At 43.0% G+C, this 24,995-nt stretch overlaps 1 protein-coding gene across 2 annotated transcripts in view; it reads right to left on the minus strand.

The window, feature by feature from the left end:
• Positions 1-428: 428 nt before the first annotated feature.
• The window catches only part of LOC146185380 (uncharacterized), a 28,917-nt gene continuing 4,350 nt past the window's right edge, over positions 429-24,995 (minus strand). For both annotated transcript variants that reach the window (XM_084606329.1, XM_084606330.1), the window contains exons 6-12: positions 22,263-22,458; positions 14,251-14,382; positions 10,851-10,981; positions 8,598-8,663; positions 5,409-5,526; positions 3,037-3,154; positions 429-1,662 (exon numbers count right to left, since the gene is read on the minus strand). In XM_084606329.1, coding sequence (XP_084462455.1) covers positions 1,430-1,662; positions 3,037-3,154; positions 5,409-5,526; positions 8,598-8,663; positions 10,851-10,981; positions 14,251-14,382; positions 22,263-22,458 — 994 coding nt within the window. In that variant the 3' untranslated portion in view covers positions 429-1,429. The remainder of the gene's footprint in view (positions 1,663-3,036; positions 3,155-5,408; positions 5,527-8,597; positions 8,664-10,850; positions 10,982-14,250; positions 14,383-22,262; positions 22,459-24,995) is intronic.

A 24,995-nucleotide genomic window follows, 5' to 3' on the forward strand; every position in this document is an offset into this window, starting at 1 on the left:
CAAACTGTCTGTACATATGCAAACAAGAATATGTAGCAAAAGATGTATGCATTAGTGAAGTGAATCACAAAAAACGAACTGGTGAAACAGCTTTGTGTTCCTTGTAAAAAAGCAAAATGAAATGAGCAAAAAAAAAATTGTATCCATATCGTCTCCACATAAGCGCGAAATGCTTTCACGAAATTGAGACAACACTTTCGCAAGCATGCTGCCAGTGCTTTGTACTTGTTAAACATGGCTTTGTTTGGATTTTCCACACTAAAGAATTTCAGTTTAAGATAAAGTTTCTCCCCCAAAAGACACACACACACACACACACACACACACACACACACACACACACGCACACGCACACGCACACACACACACACACACACACACACACACAAAAAGGCTTGCTGAAGCACAAACCAAAGGCACTTAGTGGAAACTAGTGTATATCTCTAACCTAGCCTAAACTGGTCTTTCAGTTTAGTGTTAAAACATTTTTTTTTTTTACTAAACTGTACTCATACAACAAGAACAGTGACCTTATTTACTGAAGGATATGCAAAGATAACTATGGCTAGTACCTCGAGAAGTGGCACGCTGAACCTCAATCCTTTTGGATGCAATATACAAAGCGTACACCTAAAATTTGTAGCTTTTTTTGACAGTTCACAGCTAACGATAATTTCTATGTTTCAGACAAACTTTGAGCTTATAGGCAATTGGGATGCTTTTTTTCATGTTAGCTAGTAATTGTAATGCATATTTAACATCTTGAATAATATTGCTTATCTTGGATTTCTAGAGCACTACACGCCTTTGAGAAGAAATATCTGATCCCACTAACCCCACAGGCACTTGTTTGATAAATCCTGATGTTTAGATGTTACTACTTACAGCAATTCTGATGCTTTTTACAAACGTTCGTGCTTTGCTACAGAAAATTAACAGCTGTTGTTTGGCACTGTACAATTTGTCAATCAGCTCTGTTGACTATTTTTGCATGAAAAGGTATTTTTGAAGAAAGCTTAAATCTGTATGAACATGTGTGTACCACCTGAAAGTGCTACACACATGTTCTAAGCTCGTAAACATCCATTTCTGGATTTAATTTTAGAAAGAATCAATAGACCTCCCTTGGATCTCTGATTTGATGGGCCAAATGTGTAGTGTACCCAATTATCTCTAAATTGGAGAATAAAGGCAATGCACGAGTTTTGTAAGAAGCAAAAGAAGCAAAGCAAAAGCAAAAAGCCCATTGAGCCATGCCCTTTTTGTGTTAGTTGTTCACATCAGAGAGAGCTTCCTTTGATGAAAAAGTTCTAAAATGACAGCCTAAAGCACATCATTCCTATAAACACAATGACATGTCATGAGTTGATCATCCAGTAATAATGGTAAAACAGGTGGGATATGGAAGCACTAATCAGTTCTTTACAGTTCACTTCAAAATTGATTGTGGTAAAGAGTTCTTTGTAGCAACGACAAGTGACAGATGAGATGGCAGAGCCAATGTGTTTGGAAATGTAATAGCAGTGGGGACCTGAGGTACAACCTCAGTTGCTGGCTTTCGAGGGCTCTTGTGACCATCTTGCTCTGCAATGGACAGGAGGTACTTGACCTGGGGTACAGTCTCAGTTGATAGCTTTCGAGGCTTCTTGTGGCCGTCTTTGTCTGCAGGGGAAAAGAAGTACTTCAGCAAGTAGTGCACCTTCCAGCTTCTATTGATAGCCCATTACCTTCCTGCTATGAAAGCCATTACAATCAAATTTACGCATTCATGGTAAACAATGCATTTGGCAAAATGATAAAATGCACAATGTTAAGATGTAAATTAATAAACATCTAAATAAATTAACATAAAAACTGAACCTAGAACTTCTTTAAAACAATTATACTGCTATTGTTACATTAAATTTTTCACCCAGGTGACCTTTCATGTCAAACAATCACTGGAACTGATGCTTACCATTAGAAAAAAAAAAAAAAAAAGAAGAAAAAGAGACCATTTTTGTGAAACTTTTCTGGTTGAAGAAGATATGCATGTGCAGTGCTTGCCAGCCACATTCCGCACCGAACGCTGCCACAGACGCCAACACGTGCCTGTATCGATTAGCCGCTATAAAAAGAGCACAGCTTCCTTCAATAAACGCTCATTCTGTTCTATATTGTTTTGACTGTAACACTGGCGCCTGAATTGCTTCACAGACATCACAAATGAGATTCAGCGGTGAAGACAGCACCATACTCTTTAATGGATCTTATGTGGGTCATTCATGGCCTATAGAAAGGAAACCTAGTTTAAGAAAAAAAAAAAAATTAGGAGCGACTATTTCGCTTCCTAATGTGTGCTCAAAAATTGATATAGGAAGAATGTTAGGTTAGGTTAGGTCGAGTTGTTTAAGAGCCCACTGAAAGCGGCCCCTGAGATAACGATTCTTCTCGAATACCATACCGTCACCTGTTACAAAGGCAGGCCAGGAAATAACAGAAAAGAACATTAAAGAACTGTTACCCTTGTGTAATGCTAGATTCAGTGACAGCTGTGGAAGTATTTTTATTTCATGACATATGTACTGAGGAAAAGGATTTGAGAGCAACATGCATATATATAAAATGCATATGTTAATATATATATATATATATATATATATATATATATATATATATATATATATATATATATAACGTGCTAAGGTTCGTAAGCAAAGAGGTGGAAGAAAGGAGGAAGAAGTGGAAGCTGGTGAACCTTGGACTCTCGGTTTCCCCAGCTGAGAATAAATGCCTGGTTACATACTCAGTACATAACAGTTTGGTGGAGGTGCGGGGTGCCCAAGACGGACCCCTCTGACCTTGGTTGGTGACAATATATATATGTACATCTCTCCCGCCGCTGCCGAGACGGTGTGAAATGGGGTGTGATCGAGCTAGGTAAGTGGTTAGGCGGGCGATGCTGCTGCTACTGCTACTAATACTGTTACAACAACCTGAAACTCGGCGGATAGGCACTTATCAGCAGCTGCCGTAAGGATGACTGGAGCTCCGCACCATTTTTCCGTAACTCCAAGGTGACAGGGCAGTTGCTATGAAGAGCTAGCTGTTTCTTGAGATTAAATATCTCATCCTTGTACTGCAACTCCATTTCTCTGGACATTGATCTTTGGTTCTGAAATGAGAGCAAGAAAGAGTTTAAAAGTTCAATTCAGGCATGCACGCCAAGGCAGCTACATATCCACCAATATCACCATAGAATATTTGTCGATCAAAGCTAGGGGCGTAAAATGTCCAGCCCCACCATGGTGGTGCAGTGGTTAGGGCGCTCAACTGCTGTGCGCAAGGATGCGGGATCCGATCCCGGCCATGGCGGCCACTTTCCGATGGACGTGAAAAGTTGGGCGCCAGTGTGCTGTGCAATGTCACTCCACTTTAAAGGGCAACTCGAGAGGTTTTTTGACATTCGCAAATTCTGGTAAAAATTTTATATAGCAGGTTTTCCACCGGAGTTGCCCTTTAAAGAACCCAAGGCAATGAAAATTTCTGGAGCCCTTAACTGTGGCGTCTCTCACCGCCTGAGTTGCTTTGAGAAAGTAAATGCCATAAACCAAACCAAACCATAAAGTGTCCAGTTACTAACAATTAAACCAGGCTATTAACGACAAAATTTATTAAAATAAGTCCATGCTTAATGACTAGCTTCAAACAGTTAAGGCATTTTCAATGAACTGTGTTTCCCACATTTCAGCACATCAGCTGGCATGCTGAGCATTGCAAATGGAAAGGCCTAATAAATTGGCATTAAATTTGTATAATAAGAGGAGCATGTGGTGTTCTCTTAATATTTTCGCTAGCTAGTCTCACATGCAGCACAAGAGTCCTGAACAATGGAACACATAGAATTCATATCTGTCCCTTGTTTTCTATCATCCTAAGCTCGTTGCAAAGTTTTAATAAAAATGCAAAATTAAATTAAGCCAAAGGATTGCACAAAGGTTAAAGGGAGGTGCTACTCGAAGACACTTTTTTTTAATATTTGACTTAGAGCTATGAAACTCCGACTATTAATTCAGTTTTTTATACCGACTTCAAATCTGCAATTAGTTTTATTCTAAGGTGCATAGTTTTCTTTCTGTTCAGTGACAATGTGCAAAATACACACCCTTTTGCCTCCCTTTTTTGCTATACTAAACTTCCATAAACACACATCACAGTATGTTGTGGAAAGGACACTTTGCGAGCAGGCAGAGTTCTCAAAGAGTAGTTCAAGGAACCAAGCGAGTCTACGCTTCACGGCCGGTTCCCGGACACGGGAAGTCGTGAATGCTGGCAAGTTGGGCAAATCGCGTCGCTCACAAGAACATTCAGCGCGCTGTCAAGTCAGTAATGACAGATGACGCCTCATCGCAGGCTCTTTCCTCACTTCAGAAATGCCTAATCTTTTTTTTTTTTTCCCCGAGGCACTAACATACTCTAATGCCACTTCAAATTCCCCGGAGGCACCTGAAACGCTGAAGGGATCGGCGTCGGTTCCGCTAAGCCTAACTGTCGCGGGTCGAACTGCCACTGGACAAGCCTTTGCCTTTGATATTGGTCGACGCCCTCTGCATTTATGAACAGAACAGTATTTCACTCCTCGATGACTGCGCTGGTTCGATTGTGCTTCATCCATGATGAAGATAAAGTTGCCGAACAATCGCCACTCTGAAACGCACCTCACGTAGCATGGACCCAGCAAGTGGACTTTGCCACATGCGTACGCGTGGCGGCCAATGGCGATGCTCGATTCGTACCACGTGATTTAAAAACCAGTTGCAGCGCTTGAAAAACACGGCGTAGGCATGCTTTTTAAAAAAAATTATTTCTTGCGTTTTAGACGCCGGGCAACGTTATGCCATGGCTGCAGCGAATGGTAGCCCTGCTGCTCACAATACTAGTGACATTAGTTTATAAGGGAATACTTACAAAGTTCACCACCAAGCAAAATCCTATCTGCACGCGAATTAAAAAAAAAAAAAATGCGGCTTTTAAAAATTGGTAACCAATCACTGGCTTTGTTCCAAGAAATTATACTGTTGGCATTTGCTTAAAAGCATTCATTCTGCACATTGAACATGCTTATCAGTGGCCTTATGTCATCCTTTTCTGTGGCCTTTTAAGAGAGAATTGCCAAGATAGAAAACAAAGCCTAATGACAAGTGATTGGCCAAGCATTGGGAGTGCTCAGCGTGTTGCGTTAGGCCTGCCCCTGCATTTTCCAGTACATCGCAAATTTTTGCGCTGAAGGCAGGGAAACGTACAAGGAAACAGCAGCTGGGACAAAAAGGTTCTTTAGGGCCCTTTTGAATGCAATAAAGATTGTTGATTAGCAATAAAGCGGGCAGAGTGAGGCGAAGTTCAGTGACAAAGATAAAATGAGTCCAAACCAGGAGCTCTTGGTTCCGTGCAGTGAGCTCGGCACATAGTTTCTTGTAGTCTTCAAGCTCCTTCCTGACTGCTTCACTCATCCTCTTCTTCTTGGCCCGGCTTCTCTGCGCAGCATACCTCAAGAGAGGTAAAGAGAGAAAAATATTTACAAAACACTCAGCACTATTGCATGAATAAGGCACAAAACAGGAACGAGAAGTCAGAAAAACAGCCAACATCTGGGGCCTGACGCCCTTCATTATATTCTGCTTATTACTAATGGTGTCTTCGGCTGAGGCGCACTGTCTCCACTTTGGTGCGCAGGAACTGACGTCAAACATGGCACGAGTGGGCCGTCCTTGTGTGCTCCAGCCGAATGTGTGAAAGACACGGAGAGTGCCATAGTTGTTTCTGCCGTCTGTTCTGCCTGGCATCCGAGACTCTTGATTATCTCAGAGGCCATACTACGTTCCTAAAAATGGTGTGTATAGCTAGTGCTAAATAGCAATGCTAGCGCATGCTGCTGAAATGTTGCAATTGTGGCGGTGTAGGTTTGCGATGCCCTACAACAGTGCTATGCTTACTGGTTTCTATCTGTACATTGCGCAATGCGCACATTTTATACCTTCAGCATTGCAGTTGCTAGCATGTTCATTTCTTTACTATATGCCCACCTGAAATGCTTCCTCCTATTTTCGTCTAAGCTTGCTATTGGTCGTTGTAGAGCGAATAGCGTCGTCTGCGCGCAGCGTCTGCTAGCCCGTGCTGCACGATGGGATTGCACTATGGTCCACTGTCGGTCCCCACAGTGACACGGTGCCGCGCACTTGTGTCGTGCTCGCCCCAGCCTACAGAGCAAGAAACCATTTAGGAGGTGAAACACCCGTCGGCACGAGCGAGCACGGGCGACCAAATAAGGTCAGAATTGTAGCGCCGACGGCACGGAGCATGACGCGGCCGTATGCAGTGGCGGAGGCATGCGGCGCGTCGTAGAAGCCGCAACGACAAAAAAAGAGACCTTCCACGCCGACAGGCGCCGCCAGCATGATAGTGGCGCCGCGGGCTTGTGACCTTTTCTGGTCGCTGCAAACAGTATAGTTTCCACTCCTAAAGGTTTCCTGCTCCGTGCCCCAGTCGAATGTACGGCACTGCACGAGTGGCGACCAGCCGAAGGTGAGGCAGCGCACGAGTGCGGAAAAAACACCACGAGAGCCGTCAGCCGAAGACACCATAAGTACAAGCCAGAAGAGCACATTTTTTTATGCAGATATAAGACAGACTGACTGATTGGTGCAATCTGTGTGATTTAAGAACAACGGCACACATCAGGACGTTCCTGACAGGAGGGCATGATGTGCTCAAACACTACCTTCAAGTATGATTTAAACCATGAACTATATATTACATGCCAATGAAAAAATTAACGTGGATCAAAAGCTCTGCCTTCTACTGTGCCAAAGTACAGTACAACCTCGTTAATTCGAAGTTATCGGGACCGCGAGAAATCTTCGAATTAAGCGAGTTTTCGAATTAACCGAACACACCAAGAAATAAGACTTAGGCAAAAAAATTCGTTGCAGGAACGCGTTACCTTTATTCGGCATATTTTGAATTACTACTGAAAGTAATCAGAGATGCTGGTTTGCCGCGTCCGGTAGTTTGCGGCTCCTAAGATCATGCTCTCGAGTAGGTCAAATAGACGAAACATCTCTGAACTTCCACCGCGGCACTCAACAAAACTGCGGATAACGTTCAGCGATCCGATAACTTCACCAAGAGCAGGTGCTCGGGGAGGCTCGTCGGTGTCGTCGTCGCTATCGTCGCTGTCATCGCGCATGTTCGTACCAGCAGTGATCTCACTCTCCAAGTCAGAGTAGCCAGTCTGCTCTTTGCTCTCAATGTTGATATACTCGGCGAAGCCGACTGCGTTGGACTCATGCTCTGCACAGAGCGCATTGATGCGGTCGCAATACTCTGCTCCTTCTTCGTCAAGAGTAGTCAACGACAACGCTCTCGTTAGTGCTGCCGCTCTCACCACAGACGGTGAGAAAGGTTAAATTATTGCGTTCTTTAAAACGGCAAAACCATCCATTGCTGCACTTAAATTCCTCGTGCCCAAGTTGTAGAGCTAGGTCGTTGGCCTTCTCCCGCAGTAGCGTTCCATTGACGGGAAGGTGGGCAGCGTTTGCTTTCTGCAGCCAGCGAAGCAGAGCAGCTTCCACATCTTGATACGTGGGAGCCCGCACTCGTGACCGCTTCGAAGAATAGGTCTTGCCGTAAGCCTTAGTATTTTTGACTTGTTGCTCAATATTGTGGACAACTCGGTCTTCGAACAAGCGCTCTTGCCTGCTTTCTGGATCAAGCAGAACTTCTGCTGCAGCGTTAAAGTCTTGTACTTTGGCATTTCTGCACTGCTACGGTCACAAAGCTAGCACTTCTGCACAGTCCCGCCCAAAAAAACGGCACGGTAGCCGACCCCTAACCACAGCGCACAACACAAAGAAATGGCGCAGGCGAGACCGGCGCGGCGGTGGTGGTGGCATACTTGCAGCGTCGGAGGCACGGGGGAAGAGTGGGCGAAGCACACCAAGGGATGGAGTGGGGGTGAAGTCACGTGATAAAAACCGGTATGCCCGCCGTGTTGCAGTGAAGCACGTCTTCTCCTCTGCAGGCGCGTGTTTCGGCGGTGCGCGAGGCGCACTGTGGACCGATTTTTGTGCAGAGAGTGCTCCGGCTGGGGCGCTTCGCCTATAAATCATCACCATTACTATGTGGCTTTGCCTCGCGGCTCCGTAGGGCCGTCGTTTCGCCGGGTTTGCGGCGAAACATGGATCAGGCATTGCCGCATAGCAGTCCAAATTTTCGAATTAACCAGGCTGGCGCAGGCCGCCTGTTCGAATTATCCGGCCAAATTTACATTGGAAAATACGGGACCGCAGAAAACCTTCGAATTATCTGGGATTTCGAATTAACCGAGTTCGAATTATCGAGGTTGTACTGTATATTAACTTCATCTTTTTGGAATTCTGTACAGTTTCAAACTGCAATGCCCTGTAAGTGCATATCCAAATGTCAACCTGAGCTTTTTGTGAAATTAATTAATAAGGCTTATTGCATTTAAAGTACCAATACACTAACACCAACTCACACTCATACTCTGTACCAATAAAATGAAGATAATATTTGTTAATAAATAGTAATAATCTCACCTGTTGTTCTCCCTGTTTTTCTTTTTCCTCTCATCATCAATTGCATCAGCACGTCGATTCCGGTTGCTGCAAATATAAAAAGTACATATGTCAATTAACATACATAGATATTTTTAAAAAGTGAAAAGGTGTGACGGTTTTGGACATTGGACTGCTCTTCCGATAGTCCCCTCTAAAAAATATAATGGTCACTATGAGTGTTGTGGTGAAGTGGTGAGGTCTATAGCAGTGGGTAGATAATTTTGTACTAAACTCCATATTGATATGATCCAATGACAAGAAGGGAACAGCAACAGGTTGTACTGCGTAAGCAAAATGTAACGAATAGTAAAGAAATGCATTAGCGAGCACCTAATCTGCAAAAATTCAATATGTGTGCGAGAAAAAAAGTAATCTTCCGAAACATTTCTGCAGCATCTTTAATCGGGAGTCCTTAATCTAAAAGCATGAGGATGGAAAAAAAATAAAATACAGTGAGCATGAGGATGGAAAAAAAATAAAATACAGTCAGCATGAGGATGGAAAAAAATAAAAATAAAATACAGTGAAAACCAATTACCCTATCTAAAAGTTTGCTTCGGCATCATCCTCCAAGCTTGACTGTATAAGCATATATTATCTGCACTAAGCAGAATAATGTATTTCGAGGTAAATTTTTACTAGCCGTAAAACACCTAGGAACGTCCAAAACATGAAGTTGACTATTAGCAGCTCTTTTAACAATCATTACGTCCTCAGGTAGCATGCAAAGGCTTACTCTGAAGACAGAATGAATAAATCTTGAACAGAGATTCAGTAACTAACCAACTCGGTCAGATTAGAAATTCCTTACTGCGATGCTACAGCCATAAATAGAACTACAGTTCATCCTGGTGAACTTTTCGAAAACCTGTAGGGCCCTGAAGTTGCAACTTGGCAGAGATGTTCCTTGCTGCATGACGCCTTGTGGCAAAAATGTGTTGTAACTACATTACCTGCAAACAGTCTACAGATGGAATTTCCACTCTAAAGTCGCTTAATTTAAATTTCAGGATTTGAACAGTGGCTATGATACACAAGGGGAATAGGGTTACGTGAAACATTTGTAAACTCTGGGACAACTCTGTTCTGTCATTTCCATAGATAAAACCATTCATTAGATAAAATTACAGTGATGGAAATGGTTCTCCATAGCTTTTACGGGCACGTGATAATCAGAACATTTTTAGTGGTCCCTTGAAGGCACTGCGTATGTCTGTCTCTGCTAAACAAAGATCAATACTCGAAGTTCTGAAATTCGATTCAATATTCAGACTTTTCTTTTTCCTTAATTCAATTTGGTACTCAATTTGAGAGTTACTATATGGCATTCATACACACTTAAAATTTCACATGGAAAACCATGTATGACATTCCAAAGAAGAAAAGAAAAGAAAATTGGTGGTGGCTTAGCTTGTGGTTCCTTGGCGTAGTTGTGGCTTACCTTGTTGTTTACGGTTGCACCTTATAGATATTCCATGGCTTATTACGGTCAAACCTTGATTGCAGCCGTACATCACATAAGATAAGTGCGCGGCACCGGTTAAAGGTCAACCGGCAGAGTCGCGGCACAGCTGTGGCTTTTTCTAACGACGGAGCACACACGAGACTCGGAGTTGACTAGCCTAGTGAAGCGTTTCGCTTCAAAAAGAAAAGCGATCGAAAAGCTTTGCTCATGCCTCTTTGAAATGCACATAGCCTAACATAGCCCCCGAGTTGATTTTTGTGAAAGGACGCTTTCCATCATATGCACCCATTGTCTGATCCAAGTATGCCCAGGGGTCTTTGTCTGCACCTGTTGTCGAAGTCTGCTTCAAAACATGGCCATTGCCATCCTTAACCTCATAATTACTTTCAGAACCTCAGAAACACAGCCTTTGTCTTACTGTTGAAATATTACATCTGTGATTACTAAATCTTTTTCACTGATTTTGAAGTCAAGTGTCACCAGGGAAATCAACCATCGTGGAGTTAATAATTTGTTGTTTACAGTTCATTTTACCACCTGCAGGTGTCGTGATAACCTCAGCGTTTTAGCCCAGACAGACTGCCAGATTTCATTGCATGGCCTTATGGAGCACACCTACCGAGATCAAAAAGCTCCAAATATGTCGGATAATCAGAGCCAGGACACACAGGTTCCAGGCTGCTCCATCTGTAGCCTTAGTGCGCCTATCCAGTGAAGCCCCCCTCTGAAGGGCTCTGTAAAGCCCAAAAAACTCTTCTGGCACTTACCCATCACTCAGGTTTGCATTTGACGGAGCAATCACAGTCCCAGGAATCTGTGGTGCCGGTGCTGTACATTTGGGCGCTTGTTTCTCACCGCTGCTGATCAGACCTTTGACAGCCAGCGCATCTTTCAGCTTCTGCAAGCAGTTTTTCACACAAAAAATAAGAGCACTTCTCATGAAATTCAATAAAAACAAATAAAAGCAACAACAAATATGCACTTCGCTATGAGCAGGACAAGACTAAGCTGAAGACGACCAATGAACGTTTTCAACATTTTAGCAATGTTATGAGAATGGAATGCCTTCCCCACATAACATCTAAGTTCCCAGGTAATCTGACTTCACTGCATTTTATTGCTGTAGTTAGGAGTAGAAACAATAGCTGGGGGAATCGAGCGGTGAACCCTGGTTCTGAAAACCACCATTAAAAAAAGCTGATACTGTAAACCAGCGCCCAATTTTCATAACTATGAAATGAGGCAGTGCACCACATTTTGTATATCCTGAATCATGTCTGTTACAGTAGTTTATCTTTATATTCCGGCCTTTTCTAGCAAGTTCACAGAGATTTTCTCTTTATATCAGGTTTAATGTTAAAAAAAAAAAAAAAAATTGTAAGTGCTTGAAGGATCATCTAAATAGCTACATTTTAGCTATGTTACAGAAGGGTCAAACAAAAGTTTAATTTAGTAAAATTCTCATAACATTTATTTTCCGAGACTTCTCAGTCACCTGTTCTTTTTTTCTTCATTTCTTTCACAGTATTGAAAGGGTTAGAACACTAACTTAAGCCTAGCTAAATCAAATCAAATCAAATCAGATTTATTTTCCAACAAGTGGATGGTCGCCTGTGCTAAAAGCTGTACAAACAGCTTGACAGAGGCCCAGGAAACCGGTATACAACAGGGCAGGAGCAAACAGCAGATTCCAAAAGTTCGTTAACAATATGACCATGACATCAAAAGTATTATACAATGTATATCTCTGCAGCACGATATGAAAACGAAACAAAAAAGTTGATCAATGATGAAAACAATGGAACAAGCTCAATGCAGAAAGTTCGTAAAGGTGAGTATGATATTTAAAGAACACATGCATGAATAGATTATATATGCATGAAGTAGGTTCTTAACTGCTTAGGACTAAAACCAACTGTGTTTTTATGCTTGTTGAGAAAAACGGGAAGATTATGAGCCAAGGATTGTACTTTGTAGTTTGTTCTAAAATGTGGTAGTGACCACGTGTCAGTGCATCTAGTGTTTACTATTGCAGTGCGGTGTTCAAGAGATGCAAGTTTTACCAAGAAATTACCCATACCTGTCGAACCGAAATATGTTAATTGTAACAAACGATATTCATAAATATTGTCCACACGGATCATATTAAGTGATGTTGTTAAGGGTTGAACATTTGATGTTGGTTCTAAGTTTGCGATGAGACGAATAATTTTTCTTTGCAACACAAGAAGCTTGTTCATATTTGTTTTAGTTGTTGTTGCCCGTACTAGAGCACAGTAGTTAACATGAGAAAGGAACAGAGCATAGTAAATTTGTAGTTTAGCACTTACGGGGAGCAATGTGCGACAATGTGAAATTACACCAGTAACAGTCGAGAGCTTTCTAGAAATATGGTTTATATGAGCGTCCCATCTAAGATGCGAAGAAAAGTATACACCTAGAACCTTATGCTCGTGAACTATCTCTATGTGCTGGTCTTGAAAAATGAATGGATCTAGGGGAGGAGCTACTTTATTATTAGCTCGAAATATAATGGAATATTGCATTTAACCCTTTAACTGTGCCTTCCAAACATACTAGTATTGCTGTTATATCTCACTCCCTTCCTGCCATTCCCAATACTACTGATATAACAATAATGATGCAGACATGTCGCACCGTCTGTGAAGAAGCCACATAAATGCATAAATCTTGCACGGTAAATTTAAAACAACATACGGATCGGACGTTTCTCCACCCACATCACCGCCATCAACAACACCGCATTGCTTTCTCAAGGTCAGCACTACATTCATGGAGAGACAGTGCGCCACGTGCGTCCATGGCTTGACGGGCAAAGAAAATGAGAAACTGCCAATGAATTCTTACTCAAATGAAAGTGGCAATGATGAAGCAGCTGAGCTAAAAAGCTTTTCAAACAAAGAAAGTGAGGAAGTGACTCTGCGCCTATAGAAAAGGACAAGAAGCGGAAACCTGTGTGTAATAAAAATATTTAACAGACATGTCCTGCAAAGCATCATATTGCATTACTACCTTAAAATTTCCACGAAACATGTAAAAAAATCCAGTTAACATTCGAAATAACCTGGCAGGAAGTGTGCAGCAGTCCTAAAAAACTCTGCAGTGAAAAGGTTAAATATCCTTTTGGATTTATAGTTCCAGAAAGGCTCAGAAAAAGAATGTTTCTGCATAAAGCTGGAAGTGCTCCATGTTCTGCCCTCAAGCAGAAAACAGAAAAGGGAGGAAGAAAAACAAAACTAAAGTTCAAATGGACACCAAGACGATGAAATAAAAAAAAATATGTAGAAGAACCTCAAGCCTATGGTACAAAATGCGACATTTGATCCAATAAATATGGAAGCTGCAAAGTACACTTGTTTGTCTCCTCCTACTCCTCAAGCCTGACCTGACTTTTTTTTTGTGAAAGGCATTATACGCACACAAAAAAAAATCTTGAGACACTGACCAGTCTTATGTGGAAAAATATTCAAATGTGGCAAAATTAAGTGTACAGCTGCAAAATGAGGTGATGAAGTGAAGAATCAGAGTTGCTTTTGCTTTAAAAAGAAAACCATTTTTCAATTATTTTTTTTTTAAAGACTTTTCAGACCTTTTCAGACCCTTCTATATCAGTGGAAGTAACAGGGCAATGCTTTAAAACCATTCCATACAGCTGTACCAATAAGCTTAGAAGGTAGGGTGTAGATGCAGCTAGAAAACTAAAAGGCTTTCCCTTGCTAGCTTAGATTATAGAAATAACCATCCCAAAGCGACTCAGGCTATATGAGATGACATAGTGGGGGGGCGGAAATTTCAATCATCCAGGGATTTTTAATTTGTGCTGACATTGCACTATACACGGGAGCCTTGCTTTTTGCCTCCACTGAAAAGCTGTCGTGGCCAGGATTGAACCCACTTCGTTAGGTTCACCAGTCAAGCACATTAACCACTCAGCCACAACGATGGGGCCTTAGTTGTATCTATGTGTAATACACACTCATAAAAGCAGACGTATGTACAATAGCAGCAAATAAGTGAGCAGACAGAGGCATCTGAGTACAGATGAGATGGTATTGCCAATGCACAGAGAGGCAACTGCTTATTTGCCCTTCACTTGATTATCTCTTACAGACACAGGCCAGTACTATGTGCACACCCTCCACTCACCGTCTCAGTGTTCTGCTGTTGCAGAAGTGGAACAGTTGCTGAAGTAGTGGCAGCCGCAGGCAGCAACTGTGCTGTGGAGCCAACAGTGGCAGCTGAATTGGCTACAATCAGCAGCTGCACACTGTCCCCAATCTGCAGGAAACACCAGCAAAAGCTCACACCGAGGCTACATGAATGACAACGATGCTGGAGACAAGTGTACAGTGCCCCACTATACACAAACAGACAAAAAGCAAATATTATTGCATTATTTCCATACATACAGACAGGGTTTTTTTTACTGGTTAGCTTGCCCAGGCCGAAAAGACCAAGCGAAACTAGGCAAAATCATCATCATCATCATCATCATCAGCAGCAGCAGCAGCAGCAGCCAGACTATACCCACTGCGGGATGAAGGCCTCTCGACCACATTCCTCTAATTAGCCCGGTCCTGTGCTAGCTGCATTCACTTGACCTCTGCGAACTTCTTAACCCCATCCGCACACCTAAATTTCTGCCGCCCCCTGATACAGTTTCCTTTCCTTGGAATCCAATTTTTTACCCTAAGCAACTCTCGGTTATCTCTATGTACTACATGCCCTGCCCATGCCCATTTCTTCTTATTGATTTCCACTAGAATGTCATTAACTCGAGTTATTTCTCTGACTCACTCGCGGGCTTCCTATCTCTTCGTTCCATAGCCCTCTGCATTGTTCTTAACTTAAGTGGAACCCTTTTCGTCAGCCTCGACGTTTACAGCCCTGTAGGTGAGTACAGGTAAGATGCACCTGTTGTATTGTAGCCAACAATTGCAGACAACTGGAAAATAATGAATTTCTGATTTTAATGCAGGGATACATTTGACGACTACATTTCCACCTCCTATTGTCCGTCACATTTAAGTCCACTAAAGAAAAACGATGTCAAGAAGTTCACTAGTGACTCTGCAGGTGTCGTTTGAAATGCTTGCGTGTTATTGTAGTAAGTGACTTCAAAATAACGTCAGATGAAGCGATACTCACTGTGAATAATATTTTTTATTTACTACACCCAATAATGATGCTGTGAAGATACAACATTGTTAGTTTAGGACAGGTTCTAGAGCGTACACCCTGAAGCCATGGTCTGCAACTTATTGGACAAGTGATGCCCTCCGGCGCATGCATTTCACACTACACTTGAATTGCGATTATAGCGCCAGATGGTGCCAAGTGTATAAAAAGCAGCCGTATACGCAGCTTGTGCTTGAATGACCATTTTCTCCTTTTGGATATCCCACTCATCAACTGTCGCCCACTAAAACTGTCTTCTTCGGCGGAACCTTTCATGAATGCTACTGCCGACTGCCGAGAACATAAACACTTTCGTAAGCAACAGGTGCAATCTTTGAGGACAGAAGAGGATCTTGCACGCCTTTCAAAAACGACAAGCAAGACCCCCCCCCCCCCCCCCCCCAAGTCTTAAAGAGCAATGCGAACAAGAACAGCTTCAGAAGCAATGAGCAAGAGCGTTTACTTCAAATGTCGACGGTCTTTGCAAGATGCGGGCGAGAGCCCTCAAGACGCAGCTAAGAGAGTGTACACACAAGCACTGCACAGGCACCTGATGCTCCCCTCATCATTTGTGACTTTAATGTCGAGGCTAAAAATTCACAGTAGTTGCCAATGTTCAGGTCTAAACTAATTGGTGTAGCAACTGTTATACTCCGTTTCATACATCAAGTGCAACACTGCCAAAGCTAGCGCTCTTGTTTGCGCTCGCCGCATCCGCGATGAACAATAGTGCCTGCTCATGATGAGAGGAAATAATAGCTGCTTTGTCTGCAAGCTTAATACATCTTGCATTTGTCATCAACTCCATAAAAGGCACTTCACTTTTTTCAGGGAGAAAAGATCGGACTTGGTGAATTTGTATGTTTTGTTTGTCATTTTCGTTCATGTCGCATTTTTGCTGCCCGGCAACCCTGCCAACGGTGCCCTCCGCGCTGCGCAATGCAGCAACCTTGACTGCCTCATCGGAGCGGATTTTTTAAAATAAAATTCGCACTGCGAAGATGTTCAGACAGGTGAAGCAAGTTACTACAAACGTGTATGCTCGGAATAGAGCCAGTTTCCGCAGAAACCACTCGGCCATGAAACGAGCGCGTAGTGATACGCCTCCTTTTTTTTTTCTTGCGGACTACTTGCGTAGCTTTCGCTGCGTTGCACCTGATGTATGAAACGGAGTATAATAACACACTTCAAGCCACTACCAGAAGTTTATCCTGCATTGATTACACTGTTGCATGACACGTCGATGTAACCAGCATGAATTATATGTGTTAATTCAGTTACCACATGCTGTTACTTGCTGTCCTGCCTGCGACAGCACAGAGAACATGTGTCATTAAAGCTATGTTCCCTCAAAATCTGTACTTTATGGCAACAAACATCATTGAACAGACAAAGCACAGATTTCCATGGGTTAACATGCATGCATTCCTGCAGTGGAATATATAGGCGTAGCATGGATTAGGCCGCCATATATATAATATATATTTTTTGCTCACATGAAGATCACGTTTATTGGGCTGTTGTTTGTGCTGTTAAATTCGTAAGTAGCACAAGCAGGTTTCATTCAAAACAAACTAAAACATGTCACTGCACCTTTTTTTTTTTTTTTTTTTTTTTTTTTTTTTTTTTAAGAAATTGGGTAACAGTGTGCTTTCCAGTTGACCCTCCTCTTAAATCCATCCTTGTAAACAAACATGGAGACAGGGACTGGAAAACAGGCAAACAAGGAACCTAATGCATTTGTTTTTTCTCCTACCTCTCTCTCAAGCTTAAAATGAGCGGAGAGTCGCACGTAAATGAAGATTTGTTTGACATGTTCAGGAGGAGAATGAAATGCAGTCAGGAAAGTAGAAAAATTAAATAAAACAGCCCAAAACAACAGTACAGTCATGGACAATATTTTGCGAGACGCCGGAGCCCCGTTTCAAAGCTGCCTCTGGGCCACTAGGCGGTGTGGTGCGCGCATCGAGGTTGCGCGGGCCGATGACTAGGCGCATGCCCGTCCTATATGCGTCCGCTGGCCTTTCTCCTCGCTCGTTTTGTTTGAAGCGCTGCTTATTCCGCACTTGGGCGCAGCTGGCGCTGTTTACTGCTCGCGCCGCTCGAGCTATGCGGCCGTCGTGCTCGGCGTGCAGCCAGTCGAAAGCGATAACAGCGCTCGTGCACGGGGCCCGCCACCTTTATACCGAATCATTTAGATCTGTTTCTTTTTTTCTTTCAATAATAACATAACTTCTGGCATGCGATAAAGGTCTCGTTTCTGCAAACTGCCCACTGCGATGAAAACATCTCGATAAAGACACTCGGTCCTTATGCTTCAACTGCGAGCGTTAGCGTGCATCGCAACTCATTCATAGTTATTGTGCCGACCAAAAGCGTAAAAGAGAGAAATAATCCTTAAGCAACAAGTTTATTGTCATGAAACAAAAAATAAAAATAAAACAATGCAGACATCACTGGCAAACGAAAAATTCCTAATACTTGGTGAAACCGCCATCAGCAGCGATGACGCTTGCCAACCGGCGTGGCATCGATTCGTAAAGGGAACGAACCACATCTGTGTCCGCACGAAGCCTTTCCCATTCACCTCTGATCGCTTCCCAGAGTGTGTCTGCGTTGGCATTCCCAATGTGAGACCTCATCAGGTGAGCTTTCAATAGGCCCCACACATTTTCAATGGGACTCATGTCGGCTCCCTTCGGAGGCCATGGCAGCTGCCGCACGCCACGAGCGTCGAGAATAGCGCTCACTTTTCGAGACGTGTGTACAGGACTCCTATCTTGTTGAAAAAGGTAGAATCCATCTGGGAATGGTCCGTCAAGGACATATGGCGTTAACACACTCTCAATGATGTCGACGTAGGCGTCCGAGGTGAAGGATCCATCGACTCTCACCAGAGGCCCCAGTCCATTTCTTGACATGGCGCCCCATACAGCCACGGAACAGCGACCACTGGAGAACACATTTTGCACGTATGGCGGGTCGTATCTATATAGGAGAAGAAAATCAGTACAAAGTTATAATTTGGGTCTTATGCATCAGGTTGAGCGCGACTGAAAACTAACTTTTCCGTGTAAAAAGGTTTGATTAGCAACTATGAATCGTTTCTAAATAGTTAGTACTTGAACCACGCTACTAAATGACAAGAGTTGTTTCGGAAGAGCAATTACTTTAGAGTAAATTGCGGCATCGGCACTAAGAAGCGTTTGCTAATGGACTCTCTTCGGAAGGGCGCTTCTATCAACATCGTGCACCTCCGAGATATTGCATGCTGAGGAGGAGTATTCGGCATTGTTTACGACGTATATTTCATTTGGGAACACGAAGACAGCAGTTTGCCGCTATATCCTACTTTATTCGTATTCTTCATATAAAATATTCAGGATTTACTTAGACGCAAAAAAAAGGGTATCCATACCTGCAATTCACTGGCCTCCAAACTCGGCACTTCTGGTCCCAGCGGGTGGAAAAAGAAGACTCGTCCGAGAATATAACTTCGGACCAGTCGTCCACAGTCCACCCTCTCAGAGAGTTGGCGAACTCGAGCCGTTCCTTGCGCTGTTTAGTTGTCAGATGCGGCTTCTGGGCAGCCATGCACGATCGGAGACCAATTTCTTTGAGCCGCCGCCTGATAGTTTTAGCAGATATATTCAGTGCAAGTTCCTTGCGGATTATATAGGCGTTATAGGCGTTATGTGGGAAGAGTGCTTGCGCTATCTCGCCTTTCTACGATCAGACGATGCAAGCATGTGCTCATCAGCCTTATCACGTCGGGGACGTAAGGCCGTAAAATGTACTGTCATTTTATGTGATGTAATACCGTAATTTTCGAACTATAGTTGTTTAAAAGTCACTCTGACGTGATAAGGCTGATGAGCACATGCTTGCATCGTCTGATCGTAGAAAGGCGAGATAGCGCAAGCACTCTTCCCACATAACGCCTATATTTTCTGCTCAGCCATCGACGTTACTTGATTTATGATTGGTTAGCGATATCCAGGAAAACCTATATAATTTCATCGCAAATCCTGCCAGTTGCAAAATGCCTCCAAGAGTGCCGATCGACGACAGGAGACTGATTGCATGTCTCTTCGTGGAAGGTGTTCCCCAGCGAGAAATTGCTCACCGTACCGGTCGTTCCAAATCTGCAGTAGCCCGAACCATTCGCGTTTTCCACAATGGAGGCAGCCTGGCAGATTCCAAGCGCCCAGGTCGACCGAGAGCTTCAACAGAAGAAGATGACCTCCTGATCATAGCGGCATCGGTGACCGACCCCTTCATGACTGCAGAAGAAATCCGCAAGGAACTTGCACTGAATATATCTGCTAAAACTATCAGGCGGCGGCTCAAAGAAATTGGTCTCCGATCGTGCATGGCTGCCCAGAAGCCGCATCTGACAACTAAACAGCGCAAGGAACGGCTCGAGTTCGCCAACTCTCTGAGAGGGTGGACTGTGGACGACTGGTCCGAAGTTATATTCTCGGACGAGTCTTCTTTTTCCACCCGCTGGGACCAGAAGTGCCGAGTTTGGAGGCCAGTGAATTGCAGGTATGGATACCCTTTTTTTTGCGTCTAAGTAAATCCTGAATATTTTATATGAAGAATACGAATAAAGTAGGATATAGCGGCAAACTGCTGTCTTCGTGTTCCCAAATGAAATATACGTTGTAAACAATGCCGAATACTCCTCCTCAGCATGCAATATCTCGGAGGTGCACGATGTTGATAGAAGCGCCCTTCCGAAGAGAGTCCATTAGCAAACGCTTCTTAGTGCCGATGCCGCAATTTACTCTAAAGTAATTGCTCTTCCGAAACAACTCTTGTCATTTAGTAGCGTGGTTCAAGTACTAACTATTTAGAAACGATTCACAGTTGCTAATCAAACCTTTTTACACGGAAAAGTTAGTTTTCAGTCGCGCTCAACCTGATGCATAAGACCCAAATTATAACTTTGTACTGATTTTCTTCTCCTATATAGATACGACCCGCCATACGTGCAAAATGTGTTCTCCAGTGGTCGCTGTTCCTTGGCTGTATGGGGCGCCATGTCAAGAAATGGACTGGGGCCTCTGGTGAGAGTCGATGGATCCTTCACCTCGGACGCCTACGTCGACATCATTGAGAGTGTGTTAACGCCATATGTCCTTGACGGACCATTCCCAGATGGATTCTACCTTTTTCAACAAGATAGGAGTCCTGTACACACGTCTCGAAAAGTGAGCGCTATTCTCGACGCTCGTGGCGTGCGGCAGCTGCCATGGCCTCCGAAGGGAGCCGACATGAGTCCCATTGAAAATGTGTGGGGCCTATTGGAAGCTCACCTGATGAGGTCTCACATTGGGAATGCCAACGCAGACACACTCTGGGAAGCGATCAGAGGTGAATGGGAAAGGCTTCGTGCGGACACAGATGTGGTTCGTTCCCTTTACGAATCGATGCCACGCCGGTTGGCAAGCGTCATCGCTGCTGATGGCGGTTTCACCAAGTATTAGGAATTTTTCGTTTGCCAGTGATGTCTGCATTGTTTTATTTTTATTTTTTGTTTCATGACAATAAACTTGTTGCTTAAGGATTATTTCTCTCTTTTACGCTTTTGGTCGGCACAATAACTATGAATGAGTTGCGATGCACGCTAACGCTCGCAGTTGAAGCATAAGGACCGAGTGTCTTTATCGAGATGTTTTCATCGCAGTGGGCAGTTTGCAGAAACGAGACCTTTATCGCATGCCAGAAGTTATGTTATTATTGAAAGAAAAAAAGAAACAGATCTAAATGATTCGGTATAAAGGTGGCGGGCCCCGTGCACGAGCGCTGTTATCGCTTTCGACTGGCTGCACGCCGAGCACGACGGCCGCATAGCTCGAGCGGCGCGAGCAGTAAACAGCGCCAGCCGCGCCCAAGTGCGGAATAAGCAGCGCTTCAAACAAAACGAGCGAGGAGAAAGGCCAGCGGACGCATATAGGACGGGCATGCGCCTAGTCATCGGCCCGCGCAACCTCGATGCGCGCACCACACCGCCTAGTGGCCCAGAGGCAGCTTTGAAACGGGGCTCCGGCGTCTCGCAAAATATTGTCCATGACTGTACCTGTTCAAACTGGCATGTACGAAAACATCACACTGCACTATATTAATTTACGTATCCAGTACATATTGGTGCAGGTGATGGACACATGAAAGCTTCTGGTACATACTAGAACTTCACTGTGCACAGTTTGAATCAAACCTTCCCATGTTCCAGTTTGGCGTTGTTAGAAAAATCTGGTAACAATAAGATGGCAACAAGACGCCTATGGGGCTGAAACTTGGAGGCTAACCAAGAGAGTTCTACTTAAGTTGAGGACAACCCGGAGGGCTATGGAACAAAAAATGGTAGGGGTAACATTAAGAGATAGAAAGTGTGCAGAGTGGGTCAGAGAAATAACTCAAGTTACCGACATTCTAGTAGAAATTAAGAAGAAGAAATGGACATGGGCAGGACATGTAGTGCGAAGAGAGGATAACCGATGGTCGCTTAAGGTAACAAACTGGATTCCAAGGGAAGGAAAGCGTAGCAGGGGGCGGCAGAAAGTTCGGTGGGCAGATGAGATGAAGTTCGCAGGGGTCAAGTGGATGCAGCTAGCACAGAACCGGGTTAAGTGGAGAAATATGGGAGAGGCCTTCGCCCTGCAGTGGGTATAATCAGGCTGATGATGATGATGAAGACGCATCCTGAATAAAAAAAACTTTCGTAATCTTCCCTTTGAAAGTGAATGGTGATGTAGCCTGGCTTTGCAGTTTGCTAGTGAAAGCAACCAATGACGACAGCACCTATATTTAATTCTTTTACCTTTCATAGAAAAAGTTATTTCATTGTCATCAGAACACTAAAACCTACAGAAAAAGAACAACTCCAGTTTGCCCTCAGTGCCACCTTAAGACCAAGAAGAAAAGTGACCAAACAAATGTTGCATGGTCAAAGAAAAAAAAAAGTATGGTCTGACCTGAATAACATTCGATGGCGTGATAATCGTAGTCGACTTGGGGCCAGGTAGAGGGCTGACGGCCGGCACCACAGGAGCGACAGATGGCGTCATGACAGGAGCAGCCACAAGAGAGGCCACGTTAGCTGCTGAGACCCCTGGAAGAACTTGAGTGATGGGGCTAGTTGCCGCTAGACTAGTTTCTGTGGTAACCACACTGGGAAGAGATCAGTACATGGATTTAAAAACAATGTATTTCATCCACTGTATTTTCATTTCATCAACAATGTATTTCATCCTGCACTCATAAGTATTTGCTCTAAACTAGTCAAGCATAAAAACAATGCCATCTTGTCTAAATAAATATAATTTATTATTCAGAGTTCAGCATGGCTTCCGGAAAGGGTTACTGACAACTTCTCAGCTGACCGATTTAGTATATGTCATTTCCAGAACAGTAGATTCACATAGCCAGACCAATATTTTTTTTATGGACTCTGTTAAAGCCCTTGATATGGTATCACACCCAAAATTAAAAACAAAATAAAAAGTTGACTATATTTAAGAACGAGTCTATCACAAAATGGTTCATCTCATATTTTCAAGGCCATGAGTAATATGTTCAACTGGGAGAAAGCAAATCCACCCTTTCATGCATGGCCTCAGAGGTCCCCTAAGGCAGCATTCTGAGCCCTTTGTTATTTCTTATTTTTGATTTGGTTTGGTTTGTGGGGTTTAACATCCCAAAGTGACTCAGGCTATGAGACGCCGTAGTGAAGGAATCTGGAAATTTTGACCACCTGGGGTACTTTAATGTGCCCCAGATGGTCGAATCAGTCTTCCTGTAAACATTGATATATATATAGGGCTTTTTGCAGATGACTGCATAATTTATAATACCATTAAAATGCAAAGGGGTCAAGTAAAGCTAAGCTCAAATTTGCAAACAGTAAAAGAAGGGTGCGTAGCAGTCCAGAAGACTATGTAACTTAAGTGAATGGGCCTCATATTGACCCCCCATTTTTGCTGGAACACCCACATAGGTTCTGTGTGCTCAGAAGCTCAAAAGGCACTCTGGAGTCTTAGGCAGAACATATCATGCAATTCTGAAATAATATGTCTAGGATATAAAACCATGGTTAGACTAATGATAGATTATGCAAAGTTTGTCTGGGACCCATACACAAAAAATAATTGCTCAGAGATTGAAAAGGTGCAGTGAGTTGCTGCCATGTCCATCGGCATCAACCTATATAATACTAATATCGGCATAATACTATCGGCATCAACCTCACCTTTCAATCTCTGTTCACAAGCAGGTCTTCCTAAATTAGAGTCGTGAACAAAGCTTAAAAGGTTAGAGTACTTGTACTTAATTATACATAGCCGAGTTAACATCAACCAAATGTAATTTTTTGAAATCTGTTCTGATGAGACATCCCCGCATCATCATTCCATGTTTATTCCAGTTCCTTTTTTTCTCACTGATTGTTGTAAGTATAGTTTTTTCTAAGAGCAATTAAAGAGTAGAAGTCTCTATCTAATGCTGCCTTACAGTGCACATCTGCTGAATTCAAAACAAGCATAACAGACAGTCTTGTTTTTTTTCCCAGCTAATAAGTTTGTTTCATTTACAAGTGAGCACTGTATACTTGCAATATACTGCAAATATTTTTGCATCTCCAAACGTTGCATTATTATAATTTTCTTAAACTGTGCCTGCATTAAAATGCATTACTTGTTTTCACACTTTTATTGTTTATGCTCTCGTAAAAGCCCTACACAGGACTGACAGTATAAATAATAATAATAATAATAATAATAATAATAATAATAATAATAATAATAATAATAATAATAATAATAATAATAATAATAATAATAATAATAATAATAATAATAATAAATTATGAGGGATTTTAGCAACTAAAGTAGTGAAAGGTGAAAACCTGAGAAGTTTCATCTCGTCTAGAGTTCCTGCCATCTGCAATCCCACATTTGAACGCGCGCCAAGGAATGCCACGCGACAGCCGCCAACAGAAGCAGGACACACTTTGTCCACGACAGTATGAGCCATTAAAGGCTTTCGACTTATTAATAATAATAATAATAATAATAATAATAATAATAATAATTCTACAAGCCAAAGCTCAACCCAGGCTATTATTCAATCCATAGTGGGCAGCGCTGAATGAAATCTGACCATCCGACGTTTTCTCAACACATGTGTGAACCTCGGTATGTGCACAAATACTGCAACCAAATACTGAGTTCGCCATCTTGCATTCAGCAGCAGAAAGCCACAGTCCTTGAGCTGTGGTAGTGAGTGCACTGGTGTGGACTTAATGCACAGAATGAACATCATCATTATCAGTCCGACTATACCCACTGCAGGGCGAAGGCCTCTCCCGTATTTCTCCAATTAACCCGGTTCTGTGCTAGCTGCATCCATTTGACCTCTGCGAACTTCTTAACCTCATCCGCCCACCTAACTTTCTGCCGCCCTCTGCTACGCTTTCCTTCCCTTGAAATCCAGTAAGTCACCCTAAGCGACCATCGGTTATCCTCTTTTCGCACTACATGTCTTGCCCATGCCCATTTCTTCTTGATTTCCACTAGAATGCCGCACTGAATGAACTTAAATGTGCTAAATCTAGCCTGCAACATGATAGTATAGGAAGCCTTGACTTCCTTGCAACACAGAAGTAAAAAACGAGGTAGAAGTTACGAAGACGTCCAGATGCCAATGAACCA

This window comes from Amblyomma maculatum, chromosome 6 (assembly GCF_055883805.1).
Source record: "Amblyomma maculatum isolate TAMU_Amacu chromosome 6, ASM5588380v1, whole genome shotgun sequence".
Lineage (NCBI taxonomy): Eukaryota > Metazoa > Arthropoda > Arachnida > Ixodida > Ixodidae > Amblyomma > Amblyomma maculatum.